Source organism: Mercurialis annua, linkage group LG7 (genome assembly GCF_937616625.2).
Source record: "Mercurialis annua linkage group LG7, ddMerAnnu1.2, whole genome shotgun sequence".
Classification (NCBI taxonomy): Eukaryota; Viridiplantae; Streptophyta; class Magnoliopsida; order Malpighiales; family Euphorbiaceae; genus Mercurialis; species Mercurialis annua.
The window spans coordinates 11,364,635-11,388,984 of record NC_065576.1 but is presented as its reverse complement, the minus strand read 5'-3'; the positions used below and the strand labels follow the sequence as shown (position 1 = coordinate 11,388,984).

The 24,350-nt window shown below is 34.1% G+C and overlaps 2 protein-coding genes across 2 annotated transcripts; both read right to left on the bottom strand.

Annotated features, from left to right (window-relative positions):
• Window positions 1-4,679: 4,679 nt before the first annotated feature.
• Window positions 4,680-10,082, bottom strand: LOC126656333 (probable ATP synthase 24 kDa subunit, mitochondrial). Its single transcript, XM_050350878.2, has 7 exons — window positions 9,947-10,082; window positions 9,554-9,635; window positions 8,022-8,166; window positions 7,447-7,557; window positions 5,548-5,694; window positions 5,105-5,227; window positions 4,680-4,996 (listed from the first exon to the last, which is right to left on the bottom strand). The coding sequence occupies exons 1-7, from the start codon at window positions 9,983-9,985 to the stop codon at window positions 4,933-4,935; spliced, it is 711 nt and encodes a 236-aa protein (XP_050206835.1). The 5' UTR covers window positions 9,986-10,082; the 3' UTR covers window positions 4,680-4,932.
• A 1,384-nt stretch (window positions 10,083-11,466) lies between these two features.
• LOC126656335 (iron-sulfur assembly protein IscA, chloroplastic) lies at window positions 11,467-14,697 on the bottom strand. The gene is made up of 3 exons (XM_050350879.2): window positions 14,455-14,697; window positions 14,142-14,369; window positions 11,467-11,721 (listed from the first exon to the last, which is right to left on the bottom strand). The coding sequence occupies exons 1-3, from the start codon at window positions 14,624-14,626 to the stop codon at window positions 11,579-11,581; spliced, it is 543 nt and encodes a 180-aa protein (XP_050206836.1). The 5' UTR covers window positions 14,627-14,697; the 3' UTR covers window positions 11,467-11,578.
• Between the last annotated feature and the right edge of the window lie 9,653 nt (window positions 14,698-24,350).

Here is a 24,350-nt window from a genome sequence, read left to right as displayed (position 1 = left end):
GAATTTTTCAGATTACATTTCTCAGTAGCTGAAGCTACTTATTTATACTAAAGCAGTTAAAATAACTACTTTTTACAGCTCAACAAATAACTAACTAACAGCTGATCATCATCTTGATTGCTTCAAACACACGCCAAATACCATTTGATCCAACTCACACCATCTACATGTTGAACATATAAGGATTGGTGACATGGCAGTGGCAGATAACTTGCCAACTAAGAGATAAAACTCAATTGTTCAATCCTGCAATAAAGATTACATTTTTGTATAAATATGTTACTTCGAATTATGCAGCCAAAGATATGGAACTGAAGGACGTCTTAGCGATCATTATTAACATTTGGTCTGAAAGAGGAATTGTATATTTTTCTAATTACATAAATTTGTTTTGCAGGTATCCCACTCAGAGTCGTAAGAATTTGGAGCCGATCCATATTACTAACTTTTCATACTCTTGAATCGTTGTTGGCTTCTTTTCCGATAAAAATACATGACTATTCGGTCTAGTGGTCTAAGTCTCAGCCATCTGGGCGCCAAAGGTCGTGGGTTCGAACCCCGGCTACGCCCTTTCTTAATATGGAGTGGTTGAGTTTGGGTTGCTGGCCATTATAGCCGGATTTACCAGGTATGTGGGCTTGCGGGCGGTCCACATCCCGGAGTTTGACAATGATATTGAGTTTCGGCTCAGTAAAGTGAGTCCTCGTCATAAAAAAAAAATAGAGTTAGGCTTGGACTTTAATAGTTAATATAAATATAAGAGGAAATTACACTATTTACCAAAAACAATGAAAATAATTACAAAAATATCTATTGAATTTTTCATTTACAAACATGCTTAGTTGATTTAATAATATTTACAAAAATATCAAAAAATAAAAATAATTACAAAAATATGGTGTATACTATTGGTATAATGTCAGTATATACTAATAAACTAAAAGTATACTAACATTATACACATCTAAACATACTGAAATTTTATTAATAGTAAATAAAAGTAATATCAAAATTACACCACATTGTATACTAAAAATTAAACTAACAATATATTAAAATTATACCAATGGTATATAAATCAAAATATATTGAAACTTTATTTATATTAAATAAAAATCACCAACATTACACCACACCGTATATCAATAAATAAACTAAAAATATACTAAAATTGTACCAAGAATATACAAATTCTCTGGTTCACTACCAACTATAGTGAAAATGCATATAAAAAAAGTGTATATGTTATCAACTAGCGGTAACCAACTTTCATTTCTTGGCAAATTGATACACCGACCAATCATAAAACGACAAATGGCGGTTTATTACAATGTCCACGTTAGTGTTTTTTGAGTTTAGTGTATCGATTTGCCAAAAGTGTAAAGTTGGTTACTGACATTGCCAAGTTTCAAAGTTTATGTTATAATTGCAAATTAGGTCAAAGTTGGTGTATGAATTTGCATTTAACCCTATAACAAACACTACTAGAAAACAGTCATTTAGTGCTGGATTTTTCCGTCGCTAAATGACCAAAATCCGTTTGCTAAACACGTTTAGCGATGGATTTGCGATGGATTCAGTCCGTCGCTATATTTTTGGTCGTAACGATTGATAACGACGAAAAACAATTAGCGACGGATTTTGGTCTCCGTTTTAGCGACGGATTTAAATCCGTCACTAATTTAAAAAAAAAAAAAAAATTACATCGTAAAATAATTTTTTTATTTAATCAATCACTCATCCGCGCCCTCTGTCACTCACCCACACGAGTTAAATCACCCACCCCAGTTAAATCACCCATCCGCATCCACCTGTCAATTATCGCTAACTTTCCAGTAGGTCACCCATCCTTCCATTGCTCTCACTCAAGACTCTTTAACCTTATAGTTCTCCCGCGCATAACTCCACCTTTACCATCTCATATTCATGTTATATATTTATGTATATTATACTTAAATGTAACTAAAAACAATAAATATTTGTTTTCATAATTTAATCCCGCATTCTAAGATAATTTTTTTTATAATTAATAATTTTTTAAAATACTTATATACTTTAAATAAATAAATAATCTGTAATTATTATTTCATAAATAAGGTTTAATTATTATTTTATAAATAAAAACATTATATTGAAATAATATAAATTTAATCAAAAAATTTAATAACTATTTTTTATTAAATACTATCTTAAATAATATTTTTAATACCTTTTAATTTTTTTTTACAGTGCAAATTAGCGACGGATTTGAAATCCGTCACTAAATTCCGTTGCAAAAGGCGTACTTTAGCGACGGATTTTAAAATCCGTCGCTAACTGCGGAAAATAAAAGGCGGGAGTATTCCTGCCAATGACTAGCGACGGATTTTAAAATCTGTCGCTAAATTTTATGAAACAATTGGCAGGACTACTCCCGCCAACTTTAGCGACGGAAAATCCGTCGCTAAAGTTGGCGGGATCACTCCCGCCAATTTAATGTGGTTTTTAGCGACGGATCCGTCGCTAAATCTGTCGCTACCAAAAAATAGCGACGGATTTTAGATCCGTCACTAAAATCCGTCGCTAAAACGTTGTTTTCTAGTAGTGAAAAGTATACTAAAATTCTACCAATATTAAACCAAATACTGTTTTCAAATTCTCTTGTTCATAGTTTTAATAGACTAACGTTATACCGATATTATACCAACATTATACGCACCGTTTTTTTGTAAATAATTTTCATTTTTTTGTTATTTTTATAGATATTTTTAAGTCAGTCGATATTTTTATAAATGAAAAAAGTTTACGGGTAATTTTATAAATATTTTTTAAATTTTAGATACTTTTGTAAGAATCCCTAAATATAAATTGATAGATAGATATAGATAAGTTTAGGATATTGTATTCTTTCTTAATTTTCAATATTAGAAAATAACAAACCGGTGATAGCATTTTTATTTGAATTAGGCAACTTCATATTTGTATTTTTCAAGTGTTTAAATCTCAAAATTTAAACTGATATACAGTAGACCCTCTAATAGTTATTCAATAAATTTATAATGTTAATAATTTATATAAAATTGAGGGAACCAACTTCGTTCCTAGTCGGATAATTAATAATTCTATTATTTAATAATTAATAAAATTTAAAATGTATTCTATAGAAATATTAATTATTAGAGAGATCTTTATAAAGAAATATATAATAATTGTTGATTTATTTGGGACAACACTAACCTTGATTCATAAGGTGGAAGCCGAAATGCAATCGAATTATGACTTTCTTGTTCGTTTGAGAAAATTATAAAAGAAGTTATTAGATGAACAACTAAGAAGCACGGAAACTTCGACAAAGTTGTGTTTCCCGTTTCGGAAACGTTTTGAAAACCGGAAACTCTTGGACACCCGTACGAAACATTTCGGGCCGTTTCCGTAAATAATAAAAATTAAAAATTTGTAAAAAATTAAAATTATTACCCACAAATAAAAAAATCAAACTAGTTTCCATAAATTTTACATTCGCATTGCCCACAATACATCAAATATACTTATTTGTGTTGAATTATATTATATTTTTCTATATATTTATACAATTTTAAATATTTAGTATATTAAAATGAATTATTTTGTTTATTATTATAAATATTTTTATAAATATATCTCTATATGTTTGTTACTTGCACGTTTCCCCCACGTTTCGTGTCCTTCATTTTGAAAAAATTTCGTTTCTCCGTGTCCGTTTCGTATCGTTTCCGTTTTCCGTTTCCGTTTCCGTGCTACCTGTAAAAGCAAGTGAAGCATCTCTAGTACAAAAAAATATCAAAAATTATTTCACTTTGTGAATAAAACTTCTTTATAATTATTTTTTTGGTTCAATATTAAGTTAATATTTTTTGAGCTGAATATAAAATTATTTATTTTGAATTGAGTGATTGTAAAGTGTGTTTCGTTAGTTTTTTTTTATAATAAAATATTAATATTAGGTCTACGAATGCAGATGTTTTAAAATATATTTTATACTTTTTATAAATTTTTTTAAAATATATTTTATCCTTTTTATAATTTTTTTTAAAATATATTTTATACTTTTTATAATTTTTTCTATACAAATCCAATAAATTAATAATTCTAATAATTAATAAATTTTTAGTCCACCTTGTATATTAATTATTAGAAGGTTGACTGTATCAGTTCTTATTTTATTTTTTTGAGAATATCATTTCTTATTTAAGACCTAACAAAAATATAAAAGAATAACACAGCCTAACAAAAATATAAATATAAGAAAATAACTCAGCCTTTTTTGAACGATAATACAATACAATAATTGTACCACATTATTCTTACAATAAACCAATAAAACATTCCCCTTACTAGAATACTTAAAAATAAACAATAATTAAAATTTTTCTATCGTCGCTTATTTTAAAAATGATACAGCAGAACTGCTACACACAATAAACACTCACCTATCTCACCCCTTCTCTTAATGTGTAATGATTAGCTACTGTCCAATCCTGGATGTCTAATCATTTAATTCAAATTCTATTTGAAAAGTGCTTATGTATTTATGCTTAGTCCCTTTCATTAGGAAAGCCAATCAATAATATCCTACAGTAATAAATAGTGAAATCCAGTATAATGAACATAAAATGTTTTCGGTGCACTTAATATTTTTTTTTTAAAAACACAAGAAAAGGTTAATGTGAACTTTCTGAAATATAATTTCATAGCAAAAGCAGCAACAGCATATTCCCAGCTCTTCCTGGCAGCTAAATTGAATAAACAACATCATAGTACGGACTCAATTGCGCCGGTTGTACTGCAATGCAGACGGTCCTTTTTTTTATTACGGAATAGCAAAACAGATGAGGTAATAACCACAACATCCTATGCAGGAGGGCTCCTTTATGTCAGAACAACATCAAAAATCAAACTCATCAACTACACACTTTATATGAAGTTTCGGATGTCCAAAGACTTTGCATCCGGCATTGCCTCATCCTTAAACTCCTCCCTGAAGAAACACCATAACATATGTTAGAATTAGCTTTATATAATGTATCACCCTTTGTTCCGTTCAATTCTACTTTAGAAGATTGATGATAAGACAGCAATATGATACCTCTTCTTTTGGGTATCCATGACCTCAAGAGCTTCCTTCTTCAGCTCCTCTAGCTGTGCTTTGGCAATTTTCTGTTCCAACTCTTCTTCATACTTTGGGAGATCTTCCTTGCGAATTCCAAGCCTAAAAAAATCATATATTATGCACAGTTAACTCAGACGGACTATCACACACTGCCTCAAAAATATGTTAATTTACAAACACACATGAGCAGCTTGTAAATGCATATTAATGTTTGTATAAATGTGACTAGATATTGTCCTTTCAAAAGGAACTATTTATACAAATTGGAAGTCCGGGAAAACATGTTCTAATCACTTTGTCATTTGTAATAGTTTTACATGAAACGTAAAGCAAACTAGTGGGCAGTATGCAAGCCGGAAAAAAACACTCCACATTAATCATAAAACAAATTAAAATATATTCATTCAGATGACACTCACTTCTTATTGATATTATCGAATTCTGCCATTAAGAGAGCCATTCCTTTCTTATCATTCCTCATGAGAGGCTTCTTGAGTTCACTTTCAATTTTCTCCAAAGCATCCATCATCTTAGCCTCTGCACCAAGCTCATCAGTGAGACCTCTCCTGTGAAAGGACAACAACAGTAATTACATAAATGAAAGGGAAACATTATATGTGATGCTGGGGCCTATGGCTCGCTAGATTTTACTATGTAAATATTTAGATCAAACCATAAGACAATTTCAGAATCACAAAAACAAGTGACTAGCAATACAATCTATATCTATACTATATATAAAAGCACGGATGGGGGGGGGGGAACAGGCAAATTTACGGAATAATCCTTTCTAATTTATATTAAATTAAGGTTTTATAGTCATTAGTTATTTAATTAATTATTAAAAATATATTCTAATTAGAATCATAATTAAAATCAAATTGAACTATATAAATTTTATCCACCGCAAACTATAAATGTTTAATAACTTCAAAATTCTAACATAAATGCTTCACTATTCGCACAAGACAATATTAGGTTTCGGCTGGCTCTTTTCATGGCTAATAATTTTCCTTATATTTTACTATTGTCTAACATTAATTCATCTTGATACAGGCATACAGCTGTATTATGTGTAATTTACTTTTGTTCATGATCATGCCCTAAACCGTAGTGGTGGAATATTACTATTTAGGGAAAAATATTAGAATAATTCATATCAAAATTTAACTATTTTCTTAGTAAAGAAGTAGCTGACGCATGTCGTTTTGGCCTTCATTAACTTAACAAAATTTAAATAATTGTAATTGTTTTGTCCCGTTTAAGCTCCTTCGCCAAACTTAAAGAAATAGTTGAGAATTAATTATACTCATCAAGCCCCACTACCACACCATCAACCAATCAATTCTTTTCTTAATTTTCTTATTAAACTCTTAATTAATTTTATTAATTTTTTCACTCAATCTATCAATTTTTCATATATTCACTAAACTTTTCATCTAATTCATATGACCTAATTGTCACAATTTCAAACCTAATTTTCAATCTAATTTCTCTAATTTCAAATTCTCCTCCAAAATCAAACAATTTTCAATTTTGAGTATGTATTTTCCTTTTTAAATTTTATTCATATAATTAATTTTATTTGTAATATTGAGGGAATAATTACAATAATGTAATTTCTTAGATTTTTGAACTTAATTTATTGATGAAAAAATAAAAAAATTGGATATATTACAATAAGTATTTCTAATTATTGTCATTTATTTTATTTTATCAAAACTAATATAGGAGTCTACTCTAATATTTACTATTTGCTTTTTAAAAAATCTATACATCATTTAAATATTTATTATTATTATTATTTTTGTTTATAATTTAAATATTTATTATTAATTACATGTTCTTTAGCTCGGGCTGGAAAAAATTTATGGTTCTGCCACTGGTTATAATAAATTCCAAATAAAAATTATTGACGTCGATCAATTTTACAAATTAATAAATAAAAGTATTATATTTATTCAAAACAAAAATTTAAACTAATTTAATATTGATTATAGGTAGAAAGATTGATATAATTACAATGAGTTTAACTAATATATAAATTGACGAGTCACGTTACGAGCCACGTGCGTAGCACGTAATGCAAAACTAGTATATCTAAATGACAGGCCATCAATAGGACCTATGCGTATCATCTTCACAAACTCGATAGAAATGGTGACGCAAAAATGTTAGGTTCATTCCTTAAAAACTAAAACTGAAAATCATTTCGAATGTAAAACAGCATATACAGGAACATCCAAATTCAAATTGCATGTTTGCAACATCAATGTAATTAAGAGCACATAGGCAACATGAAAAAGAAAAGCACATACTTAATTCGTATTTCCTTCAATGTCAACAAATATGTCCGAGCATCTGGAATATCCTTTGTTCTTGTATCAATGGTGTATTTGATTCTTTGCGACTCAGAGAACAACTCAGCTCTGTACAAATACATGCGCCCAGAAATTAATCAGCTATTTTAGCCAAATATAATTGATATCAATATGAGCATCAGATATAACAGTTTATTGTGAATCCACTCAACAACAAATGCAATTATTGCAAATCCTTCTGAGAAGTGATATATAGCACAAATCATAGATAAGATAAAAAATAGTGACATGGCAAACATCATGCTATTATATATCAATCAAAGTCTACAATGAGTACAAAATTTGCTGGTGAAGAACTGCACCAAAATATTCCTCGATCAGGAAAAGATTTTTGAGTTAAAACTACAGTTTTTCTTAAAAGATAATCTTCATTTATAATTTATGTGGCAAGTGAAATGTGGACTTATTGAGAAATGTGGATTTATGCTAAACAAGGTGATACCGTAACTCTAGAGGAAAAAAAACATTATTATTATTATTTGTATTATAAAAGGAGAAAAAGTTATGTTTACTTCTCTCTAATCGTCTTCATTACATTTGCATACTGAGATACAGCAGCTGGATCCTCAGGAGCAATGGTAATCTTCTCTTTCCTAAGTATTCCCAAGGCTGTCTCCAATTTCCTCTTGACATCCAAAAAGACATTCTTCAACATCTCTTTTCGCATCAAAAAGAAATAATATATCAGTAAATTATCAGCCCAGTAAGGCATAAGTTTGTTAGAAATACATTGAATCTAAGAGTCGAAGATTATTACAGCTATTACCAGATTACTAATACAATGAAGACAATAACATTTACTTCTTTAAACACTAAACGGGTGCTTTATGGGCCAGATTACAAATCTTTACAACACACAGATAATGAAATTCTTATTTAAAAGTACCTTTAACAAAGCATAAATGACCAAATAAAATTCACATGAATCACATCCATCTTAAAAAGCAATTTCTCCAGAATCCAAATAAACGCAAGTGTGCCGAATGGAAGAAAGTTAATTGTTTTTTATGCTTACATTTGAGCGTTACAAAGGACAAAAAACATTCATATCAAATAGATCCAAACAATATATCTAATAAACCTTCACTAACAAGTAACTATTAGCCAATTTAGCTGAAATAACTAGAAGATTTAAACCTACAGAAATTTAATAAGTTATAGCAACTGGTCTTAACTATAGATTTCATAATTACAGAAAAGTTAGCAGAGCAACCTATCGTTGTCTCAAAACAATGTTTCTTTACAAGCACAATTGAGCTTAAGCATGTCAGAAAGAGGATATGAAGCTTTAACAATGTTATATTCACATTCTACACTATAGCAACAAGAATAAACTACATTTCTCATGTACCTAGCAGATTTATGTTAGCAAATATACTTCAAATACTTAGAAAGTTTGTAAAATCATTATAGTTTAATGAAGCATGAAAACAAAAATGGAAATGAGAAAATAATATTTCTAAAAAATCTAAGAGATATATGGAGGAAAAATGTAAATAACAAAAATATAGTAGTTTATTTACAAATATAAAAAGCATAAAGATGTACTCATTGTCTAAAGATAATTAAAAAAAATCAAGTAAGTTATCATCAATTATTATACAATCATATTAAGTATCTATTTTATGAATACTGAATAGTAAGATCATTTGCTAGAAATTTGTGTTAGCTAATGTCATTAAATTAGAATAAAATGAAAAGATATTTGGGTTTAATGGAAAAAAGAGAGCAGAATTGAGAAAAAATTTATTAGCACAGGTCTGTATAATTAGGTTTAATTTCTTTTTCTTAATGAAATGTGTTTCTTTTGAAGAAACATGTTCCTAATTTTCATTAACTAAGTTACAGCCCCAAAACATTGAGTTTCAGTTTCCCAAAGTTTCAACTTCCGAAATATTTTGTAAACTGATAACCTCTATCAGTGCTACCTAGGTTGGAAATAATATGGATAGTTTAAAGGCAGTAATACAACAAAAAAGAAACAAGGCTAGCTGATGCTATATCTTTCGAATAAACTACAGAAATAAATACATTATTTACTGACCATCTCCCTTGAGTGACGCAGGAGCTGCTTCAGATTTTTTGGCAAAGTAACGGACCGAAGAAATAGCTTGACCGCCATACAGCTGCAATAACAACAAAGAACAAACACATCATTTACAAATCAAAACACACCAATAACAACTTCTTTTAATTTTATCCGCATATAATCAACAGAATGCACACACATGATCCGATTCATTTCAACTTCATCTCTGATCAAAAGGTCAAATAAATCAAATTAAAGAGAAAAAATACAATAAATTCGCAAAAATACAACGGATTCGATTTCATTTTTTTCTGAAATTGTTTCGACAGAAAAGATCAAAACCGGGAATAACAACGAAGAAATCGTACAGATCTCAGAGTAAGTGAAGAAAACAGTAAAAATTTGTACCTGTTTGGATCTTGATAGCAGACGGGAAGGGAATGCCATGGTTTTGGAGCTCTAAAATTTCCTTTTTTCTTCTGAATTAGGGTTTGGTTCTTAGTTCCTCAGCTATCTGATTTCTTTTTTCACTGTGAGAGAGAGTGTTTGCGTGCGCTCGAGGTGTACGTTTGCGACTCTTGAGTTGGTTTTACTCCGTTGGATCTTTAAGATTAAATTTTTAATCTACGGATGTGATATTTTCTAAATTCGTCACCATAAAAATTTAAAGGGAAAAGGTCTAAGTTTGCCCCTGATGTTTATTCCCAAATTTTATATTGTCACCATAAAACTCATTTAATTTCTATGATAGCTAAATAAAGTAACTTTACTATTTTAAATAAATTAATATTGACATTATAATAAATTGAAAATATATATAATTAAATAATATTTGGAGTTTGTATTTTTTTAAAATAACCATTCGGTTATATAAACTATTAAGAATAGGCCTAATTACTTAAAAAAACTCCACCTTGTAATATTTTTTCGTTTATACCATGACCTAGGAAAAAGTTCATTTGTACCCTTTTTTTGATGTTTCATTTTCAACTCTACCCTAAAGCACTAAATTGAACTTTTTTTATTTAGAAAAAGCTTAAAATAATCGTTCATTTTTTTAACTTATTTGTATTTTTTCAAATAAAAAAAAGATGATATAACCCTTCTATTTAATTATTTTTAATGTTTTCATCCTTTAATTAATTAAATTGCCAAAATAAAATTTTGGGGTACAATTGAAAACGAAAAATCAAAAAAAGGGTATAAATGAACTTTTTCCTAGGTCAGGGTATAAACGAAAAATTGTTTCAAGGTAGGGGTTTTTTAAGTAATTAGGCCTTAAGAATAATAATTGTTACTCGTTATTAAAAATTTATATTCACAATTTATATTTACAATGTGATGTTGTAGACATTTATTTTCCAGACATGTAGAAAAGTGATAAGAGACTGAAACGTCTGATGATGATTTTTAGAGACTTTTGTCTAGATGACGAGCTAGCGATTTGCATGTTAGATTTCGATGGATTAGATCGATGTACAATGAAAAACTTGAAGAACTAAAGCGTAATTATTGCAAATAACCTATAAAAATTCAAAGAAATTGTGATAGAAGTCTAAAAAATTAAACTAATTACAATGTTTTACAAGTTTATGGGTCAATTTATAGGTTTGAGAGACAAAATTGCCAAAACGACATAGCCTATCTTTGAAGGAGTTGACAAAGCAATTCAGGACTGTAGAAACTTATGCTCCAATAACAGTTTTTGTAACTTTAAGTTTGTTATAAAGAGACTTTAATTGAGCGGCATACTCAGGTAGCCAAGAAAGCCTTGCAGATGTAGTTTTTTTGTAACAATCCTCTAGCCCAAACTTTGTGACCAGATGCGAGACTATAGTAGTCGTTTTCATCAATGAAGATTTCAGATCTTTCCGATAAAAGTAAAGAGTTTATAATACCTATGTTTTAAAAAATACAAGAGAAAACAATTTTTGAACTAACATCATGTGATATTATCATCAAACTTAATGTTGATACACAAATTCGGTTATTGGCATATATACTCTACTATCCTTCATAATTCTGTATACATACATGATTTCACATTTCTGCTGCAAAAGATTTACCACAACCACATGTTTGCGTTGCATTTGGGTTCTTGAAAGAGAAACCTCCACCAATTAGAGCATCACTATAATCCAACTGCATCCCGAACATGAACAGGAGGCTCTTTGGATCGCAAACTGCAAAACCGCCACACAACAAATATTAGAAAAACTCAACGGATATGAGAATGAACAGGTTTACGATAATCTTACAATTGCATATGCATTCTGATATTACATTTTGGACAAGAAAAACTTGACCAACTTTTTTGATTGACATACTAATCAGATTGTTCGGTGACAGTTGCAAGGAATATATGATGCACATGGTATCCAATTTGTCTCTAATAAGTAGACCCTAATTTTGGCGACTGCCAGCAAAACTCTAAAAGATGGTCAACTTACTTTTTGAGAGGAATACTTGTTCCCTCCAAACCAAGTAATAGTCATTCTGTATATAATATATATCTCATTCCTTAAATATTCCATGAACCACGTATAGCCTAAGTTATTACGTTATATTACAGTGAACCAAACATAGCCAAAGCACATATTCAATTAGAAATGTAAAAAATAAATAGGAAGACTAAATATGTAAGAGGCAACACAAATTTCTAAGATGTAAACATTTGAGGAACTGAAACCATTATGGCCATATTTTCTACCCAAACAATTGAAGGAATTCAAACCAGCATCGAATAACAATCGTGTAGAACTTATCAAGTTGTTCGAGCCAGAGTAAACACACAAAATTGAAAATTCTGCTCACCGCCTTCAATTATCAGCTTAAGGCATTTTGCTAAAAAGTATTTCTAGGCTGTTTTAAGTGCTTTAAAGATATCATTTAGATTATCACATCTTGTACTGGTATTCTAACTGATCTTCCTGCAAATCTAACAATCTCCAACACTTCTATTTTAGACACTACTCCAAGTTAAATTTAAATGAAACGAAGCATAGTTAACTGTTAAATTGTTTGCCATCCCCAACCATCCATGTTTCACGTTATCCAGCTGCTAATGAATAACATCACGTGATTACAAGCAAAACATAGCCATATTATAGTACGGAACTAAATGTCTTAATTGCAATATCGAATCCTATCAGTGCTGATGCTGGCATAGCAAAAAAACTGAAAGCATCAGTTCAGGTCGCTTTACCAGTTGTGCAAATAAAAATTCTATTCTAACCATGTATGAAAGGAAACATAATTGATGAATTGAGAGTTGACAGTGACACTGTCCATAGAAAAGATTATCAATCCCATTTCTAAGAGGAAAGCCTTCTTGTCCCAATAGCAAATCTTCAAGTCTGTAGTTTGTAGATTTTAAACAAACCCGATAAAAGAATTTATGAATTTCTCATTTGTCCAATGTATTCCATTTTTTTCCTCACTTTCAAATTTTTTAGTTACTTAATGACATCAATCCACATTTTGAGCACTCATTGCGCTAAATGCTCCTAATAAACAACCCCCAACTAAACACTCAACTAATAGTGATATTTCACATGAAGAACCAAATTAAATTCATTTATAGAAGCTATGGATGTATTAGACAAAAAATTGGTTTCTTAAATATCAGCGAACGATGAAGCACACGTTGCTCTGATTGTAGGATTTATCTACAACAGAGTCATTTAAGAGATGACAAGGCAAAAATAGCTATAACATAGAGGAAGGCAAGACATCTGATGCTACATCTGCATTATACACTTATTAAAAACCCAGTCAGCTATAAGACTACCAGATTCACTAGTTATTTTCTATCATATGCAGTTATTAACATTTTCAAAAGGAACTTGAAAGCTAAAATCAAGTCATAACATTACTAGGAAGCCAGCTTTAGCAAACATATTCGAATGTAGATTTTAATTTATGGGATAAAAATTCAGATAAGAGGTGATAAAAGAAATTTAAAAAACTTACAACAGTATAGATTTTAATATGACATAAAACTTAATATTATTTGGGAGGTTACCAGAAGTGCCAGGTGCACCAGGTTAACCCCAGTTATTGCAGGTACATGAGGGGAAAGGTAAAACTTATCTAGTGTAACTTATTCAAAGGGTACTTCTCTCATTTTCTAGGAGTGGCATGAGCATACTAAGCTTCTTAGTACTCAGGCAGACAGCTGATCCCTAACAGCATGTTACTCCTGAGTATGTTGGCACTCGCAAATACTTAACCTGCTCACTAGAGGCAGAAATTGTCACTTAATCTATCAAATATGCCACTAAATTCTTCTCCAACTAGAAGCAGACAAGCCAAAATTAAACCTCTAGATCTTTAAGAAACGCCATCAACTAGTACATATTTGTTACATACAAACATCTCATTTGTGATCCGCGGCCATAATTTGCAAAAAACTCGGTAACTCATGAACTTATCCTACTCTATATGCTCGTTGCTGATTGCTTAAACACCTTGCAACGCCTAATTACCTATAAAAGCTCTATTTTAATTTCAGTAATTCGGTTCTCTATAGCATAACAAGTTTTATAACTCTCCCTCTCCAAAAGGATTAAATTATAATTCAATTTACATAAATTAACCGTACCGATGACAAAACCGTTGTATTCAATGATAGAATCACCAGGTCTAGCATTCTCTTTACTCTCAAAATCCATAGTATAAGACATGCCAGAGCAACCCCCTTGTTTAACTCCTATTCTCAAGCACAAATCCTCGCTTCTCTCCTTCCTCATCTTATTCAAATGTTTCAACGCGCTCTCCGTCAACGAAATCGCCGGCGCCGCTTCCTCACTTGCCGCCGTCGCCGGTGCAGCTGATACACAAATCACACACATACAAATACATTATTACATCAAGAAAATAATAATTTTTGACACACAAATTAATTTAATAATTACCTGGAGGAGAGAGCGATGATCGGACGGAGAGAAGCGACGGACGGTTAGGATTTGATGTTGAGAATCTAAAGGAAACGGAATTGAAAGGCGAGAGTGATGCGGTGCTTGGATTGGAGAAGCGTATGAGAGAAGACGAGTGATTTGGTGTAGTGATGGTTGCAGAGAACGCCATAGCTGTGTGTAGAAGAAAGTAAAAATGATATTTTGTGTTGCTTTGTTTTTTTTTTTTCTTGTAGAACAAATAGAAGGATAAAACTGGAAATGTGGAATGGAAATGCTTTATTTGATTAATTAAAAGTTTATTGGAAGATCGTGGCCATTTACTAGTACCGGTTGCCTTTTTTTGACTGCAATGGACGGTCAAGGATTAACCTGTCTTGATTATGTGTAGCTTCGTGTTATTCTATAATTTCTTCAATTTTTTGAGGCTCCTCATTTTTTACTAATTTTTTTTTTGGGAATGGCTCTCATCAAGTTTAACGTCTCACTTGTTTCATCAAATAGTTCTCCTGAGACTTTATATTTTCCGAGAAGTATACTTTCTGAAAATTAACTATCCGGAAAGTACTTTTGAAAATTAACTTCTCGGAAAGCTCAAATATAAATTGTTTGTTTTATTTTTTATTTTCTAGAAAGTGTATAATTAATTCTAACATATTATATTAATTTTTTAGCTAAAGGATGCAAATATTTTTTTATATTTTTATATTATTAAAAAATAAATATATCTATTTTGTCTTTTTATATAAGATTAATAAAAAATAGTGGTATATAAATTTTTATCTATTAATTCAAGCACAATTTTAAATTTCGTCTATATGTTAAAATTATATTTTTTTTAATTTTTTAGTAGTTTGATTATATAAAAATATTAAAATTTCTGGTATATTAGTAAAAATAATTTTTTATTATAACTAATAATGATAAAATAAAATAAATATACCTTATGAATAAAATAAAAGTTGATTTCATACAAAATTCAAAAAAATTGGATAAAGATAAATTAGAAAAAATGTTTAAAAATATTAAGGAAGTGTAACTTACCTAGATTTTGCTAGAGAAGTCACTTCCCTAATCAGAAGTGATGGATACCGAATCCTACAGTAAATATAATGGAGCCGAGTCACAGGAGATCCACTCTCAGGTGATACCGGACTCCCCCTGAAGATCCGAAGATATGAAGGAGACGCTGAATCCCTTAAGATTCGGTGATACGCCAATTGATACCGAATCCCTTAAGATTCGGTGATATACCAATAAAGACCGAATCCCGTATGATCCGCCCAAAGCGCGTTAGGTCCGGGATTCGGGTAATCGACCAAGAATGGAAGTATTGTCCTATTCGGACACAAACACTATATATGGAAGGATAAGCTCTACCTTAGGAAGATAAGACTATTTAGGAAGACGTTCTTAAATAGGACTCTTATCAGATTAAGGTAGATCTCGACAAATCAGGAGAATCCCTACGATGTTGCCGAATCCCTACAAAGTAGGATTCACCTGCCTATTACGACTCTACAAGGTATATTCGACTACTATAAAAGGAGCACGAGATATGCCTAAAATCACAATTACATTCATATACACAAAACGCTGCTCAAAGCTCTAAACTGACTTTAGCATCGGAGAGTTAATCGGACAACCACCGTCCGGTTAGCTTCTACCTTGTTTTGCAGGTCTTACTCACCGGTTCAGAAGGCAGACTCCATCAATTGGCGCCGTCTGTGGGAAAAGCTTAACTAAACTTCAAATAAAAGGATCTTTTCTGAACTCAAAAACAAAATTCATTGAAGAAGATGACTTCTGAAAGAGTGAACCTGAAAGACAAACAACCAATGGAGTCAAAAAGCACGCCGGAGATAATCAACGTGACGGAAGACGGGCTTCACAACTCTGGGGAGAAAAGCAATACCGGAGGGCCCTCTTTTTCAACACCTCAATACCAAACTAATCCGATGAGGGGAAGCAACCCAATTGCTTTCAATCTGAACACTAAAGAACAACAAGCACCGAGCGTAGCAGCACAAGATTCGTACAACGAAATGCTGAAAAAGGTACTAGAATCGGTCCAAACAAATCTGAACAGATTGGCTAGCGAAGCCAAAAGAACGAACGATAGGCACGAAGAAACCATGAAAATCCTGAGGGAAAACTTCAGCCCTACAGCTCCCAGAAGAAGAGGAAGAACAGAAAACGCAAACCCAAGCCGCCGAGAGACGAGAGCAGAAAACAATAAAAGCAAGGAACCCCGAACCAGAGGGAATGGAGAAAGAAACGGAGCAAGAAACCAACTAGAGAATAGAACAAGCGATGAGGAAAGTCCGAACAGAGATAAATCCAACGAGGAATCACCAGAGACACCCCGAAACGAGCATAACCAGGAGGACGCCCGAAGTGGTTTGAACTCAAAGAGAGAGGAACGAAGAGAGAAGGAAAGAGAAGACGCCCCACCAAAGAGCAAGCGACAGGAAAGAGATGTAGGGAAAGAACAAACTAAGAAAAAACACCAAGAAGGAGAGGGCGAATCATCAGAAACACCCCAAAAAAGTAAGGCCACATATGTGGTAGAAGAAGATTTGGAAGAAAAGATCGCCAAAGCACTCAAAAAACTGAAATCTGAAGAGTTGGAAATAGACGATCTCAGGTTGAAAGGATCCCCCCTCTCACCCGAGATCATGGAGGAAACCATCCCACACAGCATGAAGCTGCCGATCCTGCCAACTTTCAATGGGGAAGGAGACCCCCGAGATCATACATCTAGATTCACAGCGACTATGGGGCTACTCAGCGTATCAGACGCCATTCTATGCAGGGTCTTCCCTACCACACTCACGGGCACGGCCCAGAGATGGTATAACAAATTAAAACCAGACTCAATCAAGAGCTTCGCTTCGCTCTCAACGGAATTCCTCAATAGATACCTCACAAACATCCCAGCAAAAACTACTACTAGCATCCTAAGATCCTGCATCCAAGAAGAAGGAGAAACCTTACGAAGCTACATTGAACGATTCAACAAGTAAGCTATGAAGATTGACAACCTGAACGTCGACATGGCGACAGAAGCATTGCGAGAAGGGACACGATTCAGAAAACTGGTGGACAAGCTACTAGTCAATAAGCTCACGACTTTCTCGAACTTGATGGGCATAGCCCAGAAATACTTCGAGCTAGACGAAGGGCGAAGGGCGATTCATGGAAAGGAAGCAAAAGGAAAAGAGTCAAAAGAGAAATCCAGAGAAAAGACCAAGTCGAAACCTGATGATAGGAGAGGACGGCCAGAAGAGAACAAACGATTCGCCCCCCAGACAAGATATGAACCGAGATATGATCCCAGAGATGACGAGAATAACTTCACTCCGCTAAACACCAGCCGAACTAATGTCCTCATGTGGATCAAAGAAAATGTCAAAAACGTGGTATGGCCACCAAAGATGAAAGCAGAGATAAGAGACACCAGAAAGTACTGCAAATTTCACGACGATTACGGACATGAAACGGATAGCTGCAGAGACTTAAAGGTCGAGATCGAAAGGATGATCGACACAGGCGAGCTGAGGAAATTTGTAGCCCGAAAAGAGAAGAGCAATGACAAAGGAGAAAAAAGAAGCAGAGAAGACAAGCCAAAAGAGAAAAAAGACGAACGCCCATCCAAAATACTGGGAACCATACACATGATCAATGGAGGAGGACATAGCAGCTCCACGATCAGGAGAAAGCAGAGGAAAGAAGTGATGAACATCAGAGAAACTCACATGCCACCAGTAATCTTTGATGTAGAAGACTATGAATACGTCAAAGCACCCCACAACGATGCTTTGGTAGTAACTACTATCATTGAAAATTGGAACATGGAGCGAATCCTAATCGACGAAGGAAGCGCGGTAGACCTTATGACAAACGCAGCGTACAAAATGCTTGGAGGAACGGCGTCAAGACTACGTCGAGTCCCAATCCCGCTATCAGGACTCGGTGGCCCCTCCATCAATCCACTGGGAGCAGTCACCTTGGAAGTAATAATCGGCCCAGAAAGAGGAATCAACAAGAAAGTCATGTCACTATTTAACATAGTAGACATGGAATTAACATACAACGCCATCCTAGGAAGACCTTTCCTCCATGATTCGGCGGCAGTGACTAGCATAAGAGCAATGGCAATGAAAATACCAACTGAAAAAGGAGTAGTGACGCTGAGAGGAGACCAAGGAACAGCCAATAAATGCTACGACGGATCTGTAGTGGACCTTCAAGAGAACAAGACCGAAAAGAAGGAAGAATAGGAAAGGAAAATGACCCATCATCGGTAACGATTTTATGTCTTACCAGATGGCGTCAAATCTATCTTTAATATTTTGTATGCAGTCTTTTTATCAATAAAAGTTCAATTTCCCTACTATATGATTAGCCAGACGAATCAATAAAGAAATAAAAATCAAGAACAGCCACGAATGATTAAATCAAAGACGAAAGATGAAAAAATGAGTTAAAGATCAAACTCAGGAAAAGCAAAATTACCAAACGAGGCGAATCAACACGAAAAGGCTGATAGCCAAGAAAAATGAGTTTAAATTAACTCAAGGCAAAATCGCCAAACAAGGCGAATCGCCACAAAAGGCTGATAGCCAAGAAAAATGAGTTTAAATTAACTTAAGCGAAATCACCGAACAAGGCAAATCGCCACAAAAGGCGGATAACCAAGAAAAACGAGCTTAAATTAACTCAGAAAAGGCGAATCGCCAAAAAGGAGTTTAGATTAACTCAAAACACAAAAGATAAAGAGTTTAGATTAACTCGAAATAAAAACAAAAATAAAAGAGTTTAGATTAACTCTATAAAAAAAACACCAAGAAAAGGGTTTATAATAACTCTCGAGGCAAGACAAGTACATAAATGAAAAACCGATATAAAGCAAAAGCGCACTTTTGAAGAAGCACGAAGAAAATATATTCATAAATCGCGAATTACAAAAGAACAAAACTCGTACATTATGAAATATGATCAAAAGAAAAACTACTGGACACGGTCCTTAGATATCTTGACAAGAAGGTCACGAGCGATGGCCTGGGGATCCAACTCATTAACTCCAGAAAGATCAATATTCGGATTCTGCTCCAAAAGTTTCCTCCCAATCGCAAGGCGATACTCGCTTATCAAAGCAGAATAAAAAGCCTTCGTATCAAGTAAACGGATGTGAAGACCTTCAACCTCCGACCTTAGCTTATCCCTCTCCCCGCCAACAAGGGTATTGATTCGAATAAGCACCTCAATCTCTTGAGTCAAGTCATTGGTTTTCTTCTCGATCACTTTGACATGGCGATCGTTAATCGCATCCTGCGCCTTAAGTTGCGCCAAAAGGGAATCATGCTCTTCCAAAGATGCCTTCAACTTCGCCCTTTCAGACTCGGAAGTTGCCAAAAGGGAAGATAGACGCTCAACCTCCTCCTCAGCACACTGGCGGCGGTCATTCAATACCAAAACAGATTGAAGAGCCTACAACACCAAAAATAGATCAATAAGGAAACAACAGAATCAAAAAATATTATATTCAAGAAAGAAAACACTTACAGAGAAACCATGAAAACAAGCCAGATCGGAAAGCTCCTGACCCGGCCTAGAACAAAACCATGTGACGTCTGTTGGCAAAAATGCTAACTCGTAGTAATCCGGAAGTCGGATGTCGATCCCACGGAGACAAGGGGTTTAAAGTGAATGAAATTGAGTTTGATTTTCAATTCGGAAAGCAAAGAGAAGTTGGATTTTTGATTAATAACAACGGAACTAAAATTAAGCAATCACTGATTAGACTAAGAAGCAATTAAGAATTAAACAACTAATTGATTAAAGGATTAAAAACAATAATTAAAAGCGCCTAAGGGTTGCTAATCATGCCAACGAGACTCCTAGGTAATAGGTCGGGTATACGGGTATTTGTTCGGGTCGAGCCATTCTAAGGTATCTAAATCCGCTCTCTCGAGCCGGAAATTGACGAACCGACAATTGATTAATGAGTCGAAATCCAACTCACTCTCGTGCAATTGGATGTCGACTACAACAATCAATCCGATTAATCCGCAAACTCCAAACAACCGCTAAATCCCTAAATCACTCTCGCGCATTTAGGTCTTAAGCTTATGCTCAACTAGGTCTATTCGATTAGCTTAACTCTCGCCCTCACTAATCAAACACAAATCATAAATTAAGAAGCTAACTTAATCTAAGCATTAAGATCATTAAACACAACAAAACCCTAACCCATACAACCCTAACCAATCATCTAGCAATCATATATAGCAATCATAAACAACCCCTAGACTAGGAGTTTAGCTACTCATGATTAAAGTTAAAGTAACAACTAAGCAATAATTAATTAACATAACAAAAGTGAGAATGATTACCTTAAATGAAGAACAATAAATCATAAAGAAGATAATGAAGAATCAAAGATAAAAGCTTGTATTCAATAGGTAAATCTTGTTCTTACAAAGCAATAAAAGCTTCCAAGCACCAACAATGGTGGAAACTATGGAGGCACAAAACCCTAAGTTATTCTACTCCTAAAAGATGACTAAAAGTGTTGTTACATAATAAGTGATACCCTAAAGTTGAGGGATAAGGTGCCTTATATAGGAAAAAGCAAAAGAGGAAATATAAAACATTCTAGTACAAACTTTGTTGGGCTTAATAAGGAAATGTTCCAAGCAAAGCTCTAAACTCAAAATTTGGTATTTTTCTGAGTTTTCTTCACTTCTCGATCGAGAAGCTTCATTAAAGTCATCTTCTCGATCGAGAAGCAAGATTTCACAATTCTCTGCCATTTTTTTCCTTGCTTCTCGATCGAGAAGGTGAGGTTCTCGATCGAGACATGCACAAAAGTTTGTCTCGAAAGAGACACTATTTCTGCTGCACAACCACTGACTTCAAAACTTCATAACTCGATGTAGAAACCTCCAAATGAGTTGGTTCTTGAACCTCTGGAAAGCTTAAGATGTCTACTTTATTTCTTATGAAGAACACAATTTCATTGGAAGCCTTGAACTGGTCCATATTCGTAAATTAGTGCAGCGGGGTCAGATTTTCAGGCTTGCAAATGTGCTTTCGACGTCTCTTTGCTTCGGAAACCTTCGGAATGCTCAAATTAAACCCAAAACTCATTGATTTCCATGTATTTAACCTGAAATACTAAAACACACAATAAGATCCAAAATAGCTCAATTATAGCAATAAAAGCATATTAGAAGACCCGAAACCGACATAGAAAATAGGAGTATTTCTACTCCTATCAACGTCATCAGGAATCGCCAAAGTTCGGATGTATTCCGCCAACACTCTAGGATTCAGCAAACTAGCGGGATCCTGACCTTCGACCCATTGCACCAAATCTGGGGCAGAAGAAGAGCTTCCAGGAAGACTCTCCCTCGATGGAGAACCATCGCCAACTCGACGTCTCTTCCTAGACGGAGAATCCAGGTTTCGACCCAAGGAAATCTCTTCCGAATCAGCAACAATCAGCCCACCTGAATTCACATCCCGAACTCCCCCCGAGACAGTAAATGATGCTAGAGGGGAAGATAGCGATGGGACTGCCTCATCACCTACTGGATCAACCAAGTCATCATCATCTACAACAATAACCTCATCGCCCGCAGGCAACGCTATCTCGACGGGGACGATGGGAACATCAGCAGGAATTACATCCACATCAACATCGCCAGGAATAATGTTGGCAATGTGAGCATCAGGACCGCCCATCGGAACGTCCAAATCTACTTGAAATCCGGAAAGGAAATCGTCAGAAGAAGAAGACATCCTACAAAAGAAACATCAAAAGAACTTAAGCAAATTAATATATCTTGAATAAAGGAGTAGCAAAGATTCGCCAAGCCTCGAGGAGGATCCTCCAAAGGAAACCATCGATGCCGAAGATGACTATTAACCAAGACATCTAAGACAGGACACTGAAGAGCACCACAGAATGATATGTCGAAAGCAAGTGTCGACTCAGATAACCTTAAAGGAGACGGACAACTCCGAACTTGATGAGAAGAAAAACCATCCGACAAATGAAGAAAAACAAAGTTATGGTAAACAATAAAGAAACGCCTCCACCAGCGACTGGTTAGGCAAGGAAGATAAATACGAGATCGCCCTCCTCTGCCAAGGGCGAAAACGAAACAACCGTCGCACTTCCTAAAGTCTACGAAATAATACAACACGTTAAGAGAAGGGGCATAACCCCGAAGCCTACATGTCTCCGAAAAGGCGAGCACTACTTTAATGGTACCGGGGTAAAGTTGTCCCAGAGCAATCTTTAAATCCTTGCACACCTCTACTAAAAACGAATCTAAGGGAAACCTAAGACCAGCAGCAAACTGCTCCTCGAAAAGAACCGCCCTACAAAAGGAACCCGGAGAATCGGAGGCAGCCATATCGGCACCAGGTAATATTACCCTATAATCGGAAGGAAAGCTATACTTAAAATAGATATCTAAGACTTCACTCCTACGAAACTTTGATCTGGTAAAAGCCATAGTAGCGCATGCATCTTCCACTCGACTAAGAGGCATCCTAGAACAGGAAATCACAAACATAAATACAAAATGAAGATCAAACAAGAAATATATTGAAGAACACATTGAAGAGCACCAAGAACAGAAAAGGAGTTTCCAGAACAACGATCATGAAGAACATATACAAGCAGAAAAACCATCTTAACATCCAAATAACGAAAAGGAACATACCTGAAAATCTGGAGAAAGCAAGTCACGAAGAACCAAATGATCAGACAAAGAACGAAGAGAAAATAATTGCAGAAATAAGAATAAATTCGAAAAGCAAGTGAGAGGGAAAAGAAGAAATGGGAAGAGATTAAATATGAAGAATTTTTAAAATCATTAATCATTAAATCACTAAATGTTGACACGTGGCAACGCAGAATCTTACTAAAGAAGAAACGTCACCCACAAACATATGAAACGACTCGCCCGGAATACAAAACGACTCGCCCTTGATATAAGAGGACTCAGCCCCAAAAGAGCTAAAATCCACTAAGGCATGAATACCAATTACTTCAGGTCACTTGCGGGGGGGGGGGCTAATGATGGATACCGAATCCTACAGTAAATATAATGGAGCCGAGTCACAGGAGATCCACTCTCAGGTGATACCGGACTCCCCCTGAAGATCCGAAGATATGAAGGAGACGCCGAATCCCTTAAGATTCGGTGATACGCCAATTGATACCGAATCCCTTAAGATTCGGTGATATACCAATAAAGACCGAATCCCGTATGATCCGCCCAAAGCGCGTTAGGTCCGGGATTCGGGTAATCGACCAAGAATGGAAGTATTGTACTATTCGGACACAAACACTATATATGGAAGGATAAGCTCTACCTTAGGAAGATAAGACTATTTAGGAAGACGTTCCTAAATAGGACTCTTATCAGATTAAGGTAGATCTCGACAAATTAGGAGAATCCCTACGATGTTGCCGAATTCCTACAAAGTAGGATTCACCTGCCTATTACGACTTTACAAGGTATATTCGACTACTATAAAAGGAGCACGAGGTATGCCTAAAATCACAATTACATTCATATACACAAAACGCTGCTCAAAGCTCTAAACTGACTTTAGCATCGGAGAGTTAATCGGACAACCACCGTCCGGTTAGCTTCTACCTTGTTTTGCAGGTCTTACTCACCGGTTCAGAAGGCAGACTCCATCAAGAAGGAAGTCAAACACACAACTTCCTGAGAAATGAAAAACATAATTTGAACTAGACAAATGTCATTGTTACTTTCCGGAAAGTTATATTTTCCTAATCTATTTACCCTTAACCAAATAAAGTTTAAAATCCTTCCACTTTTTTCAAGTCCACTTAAATGGATAAC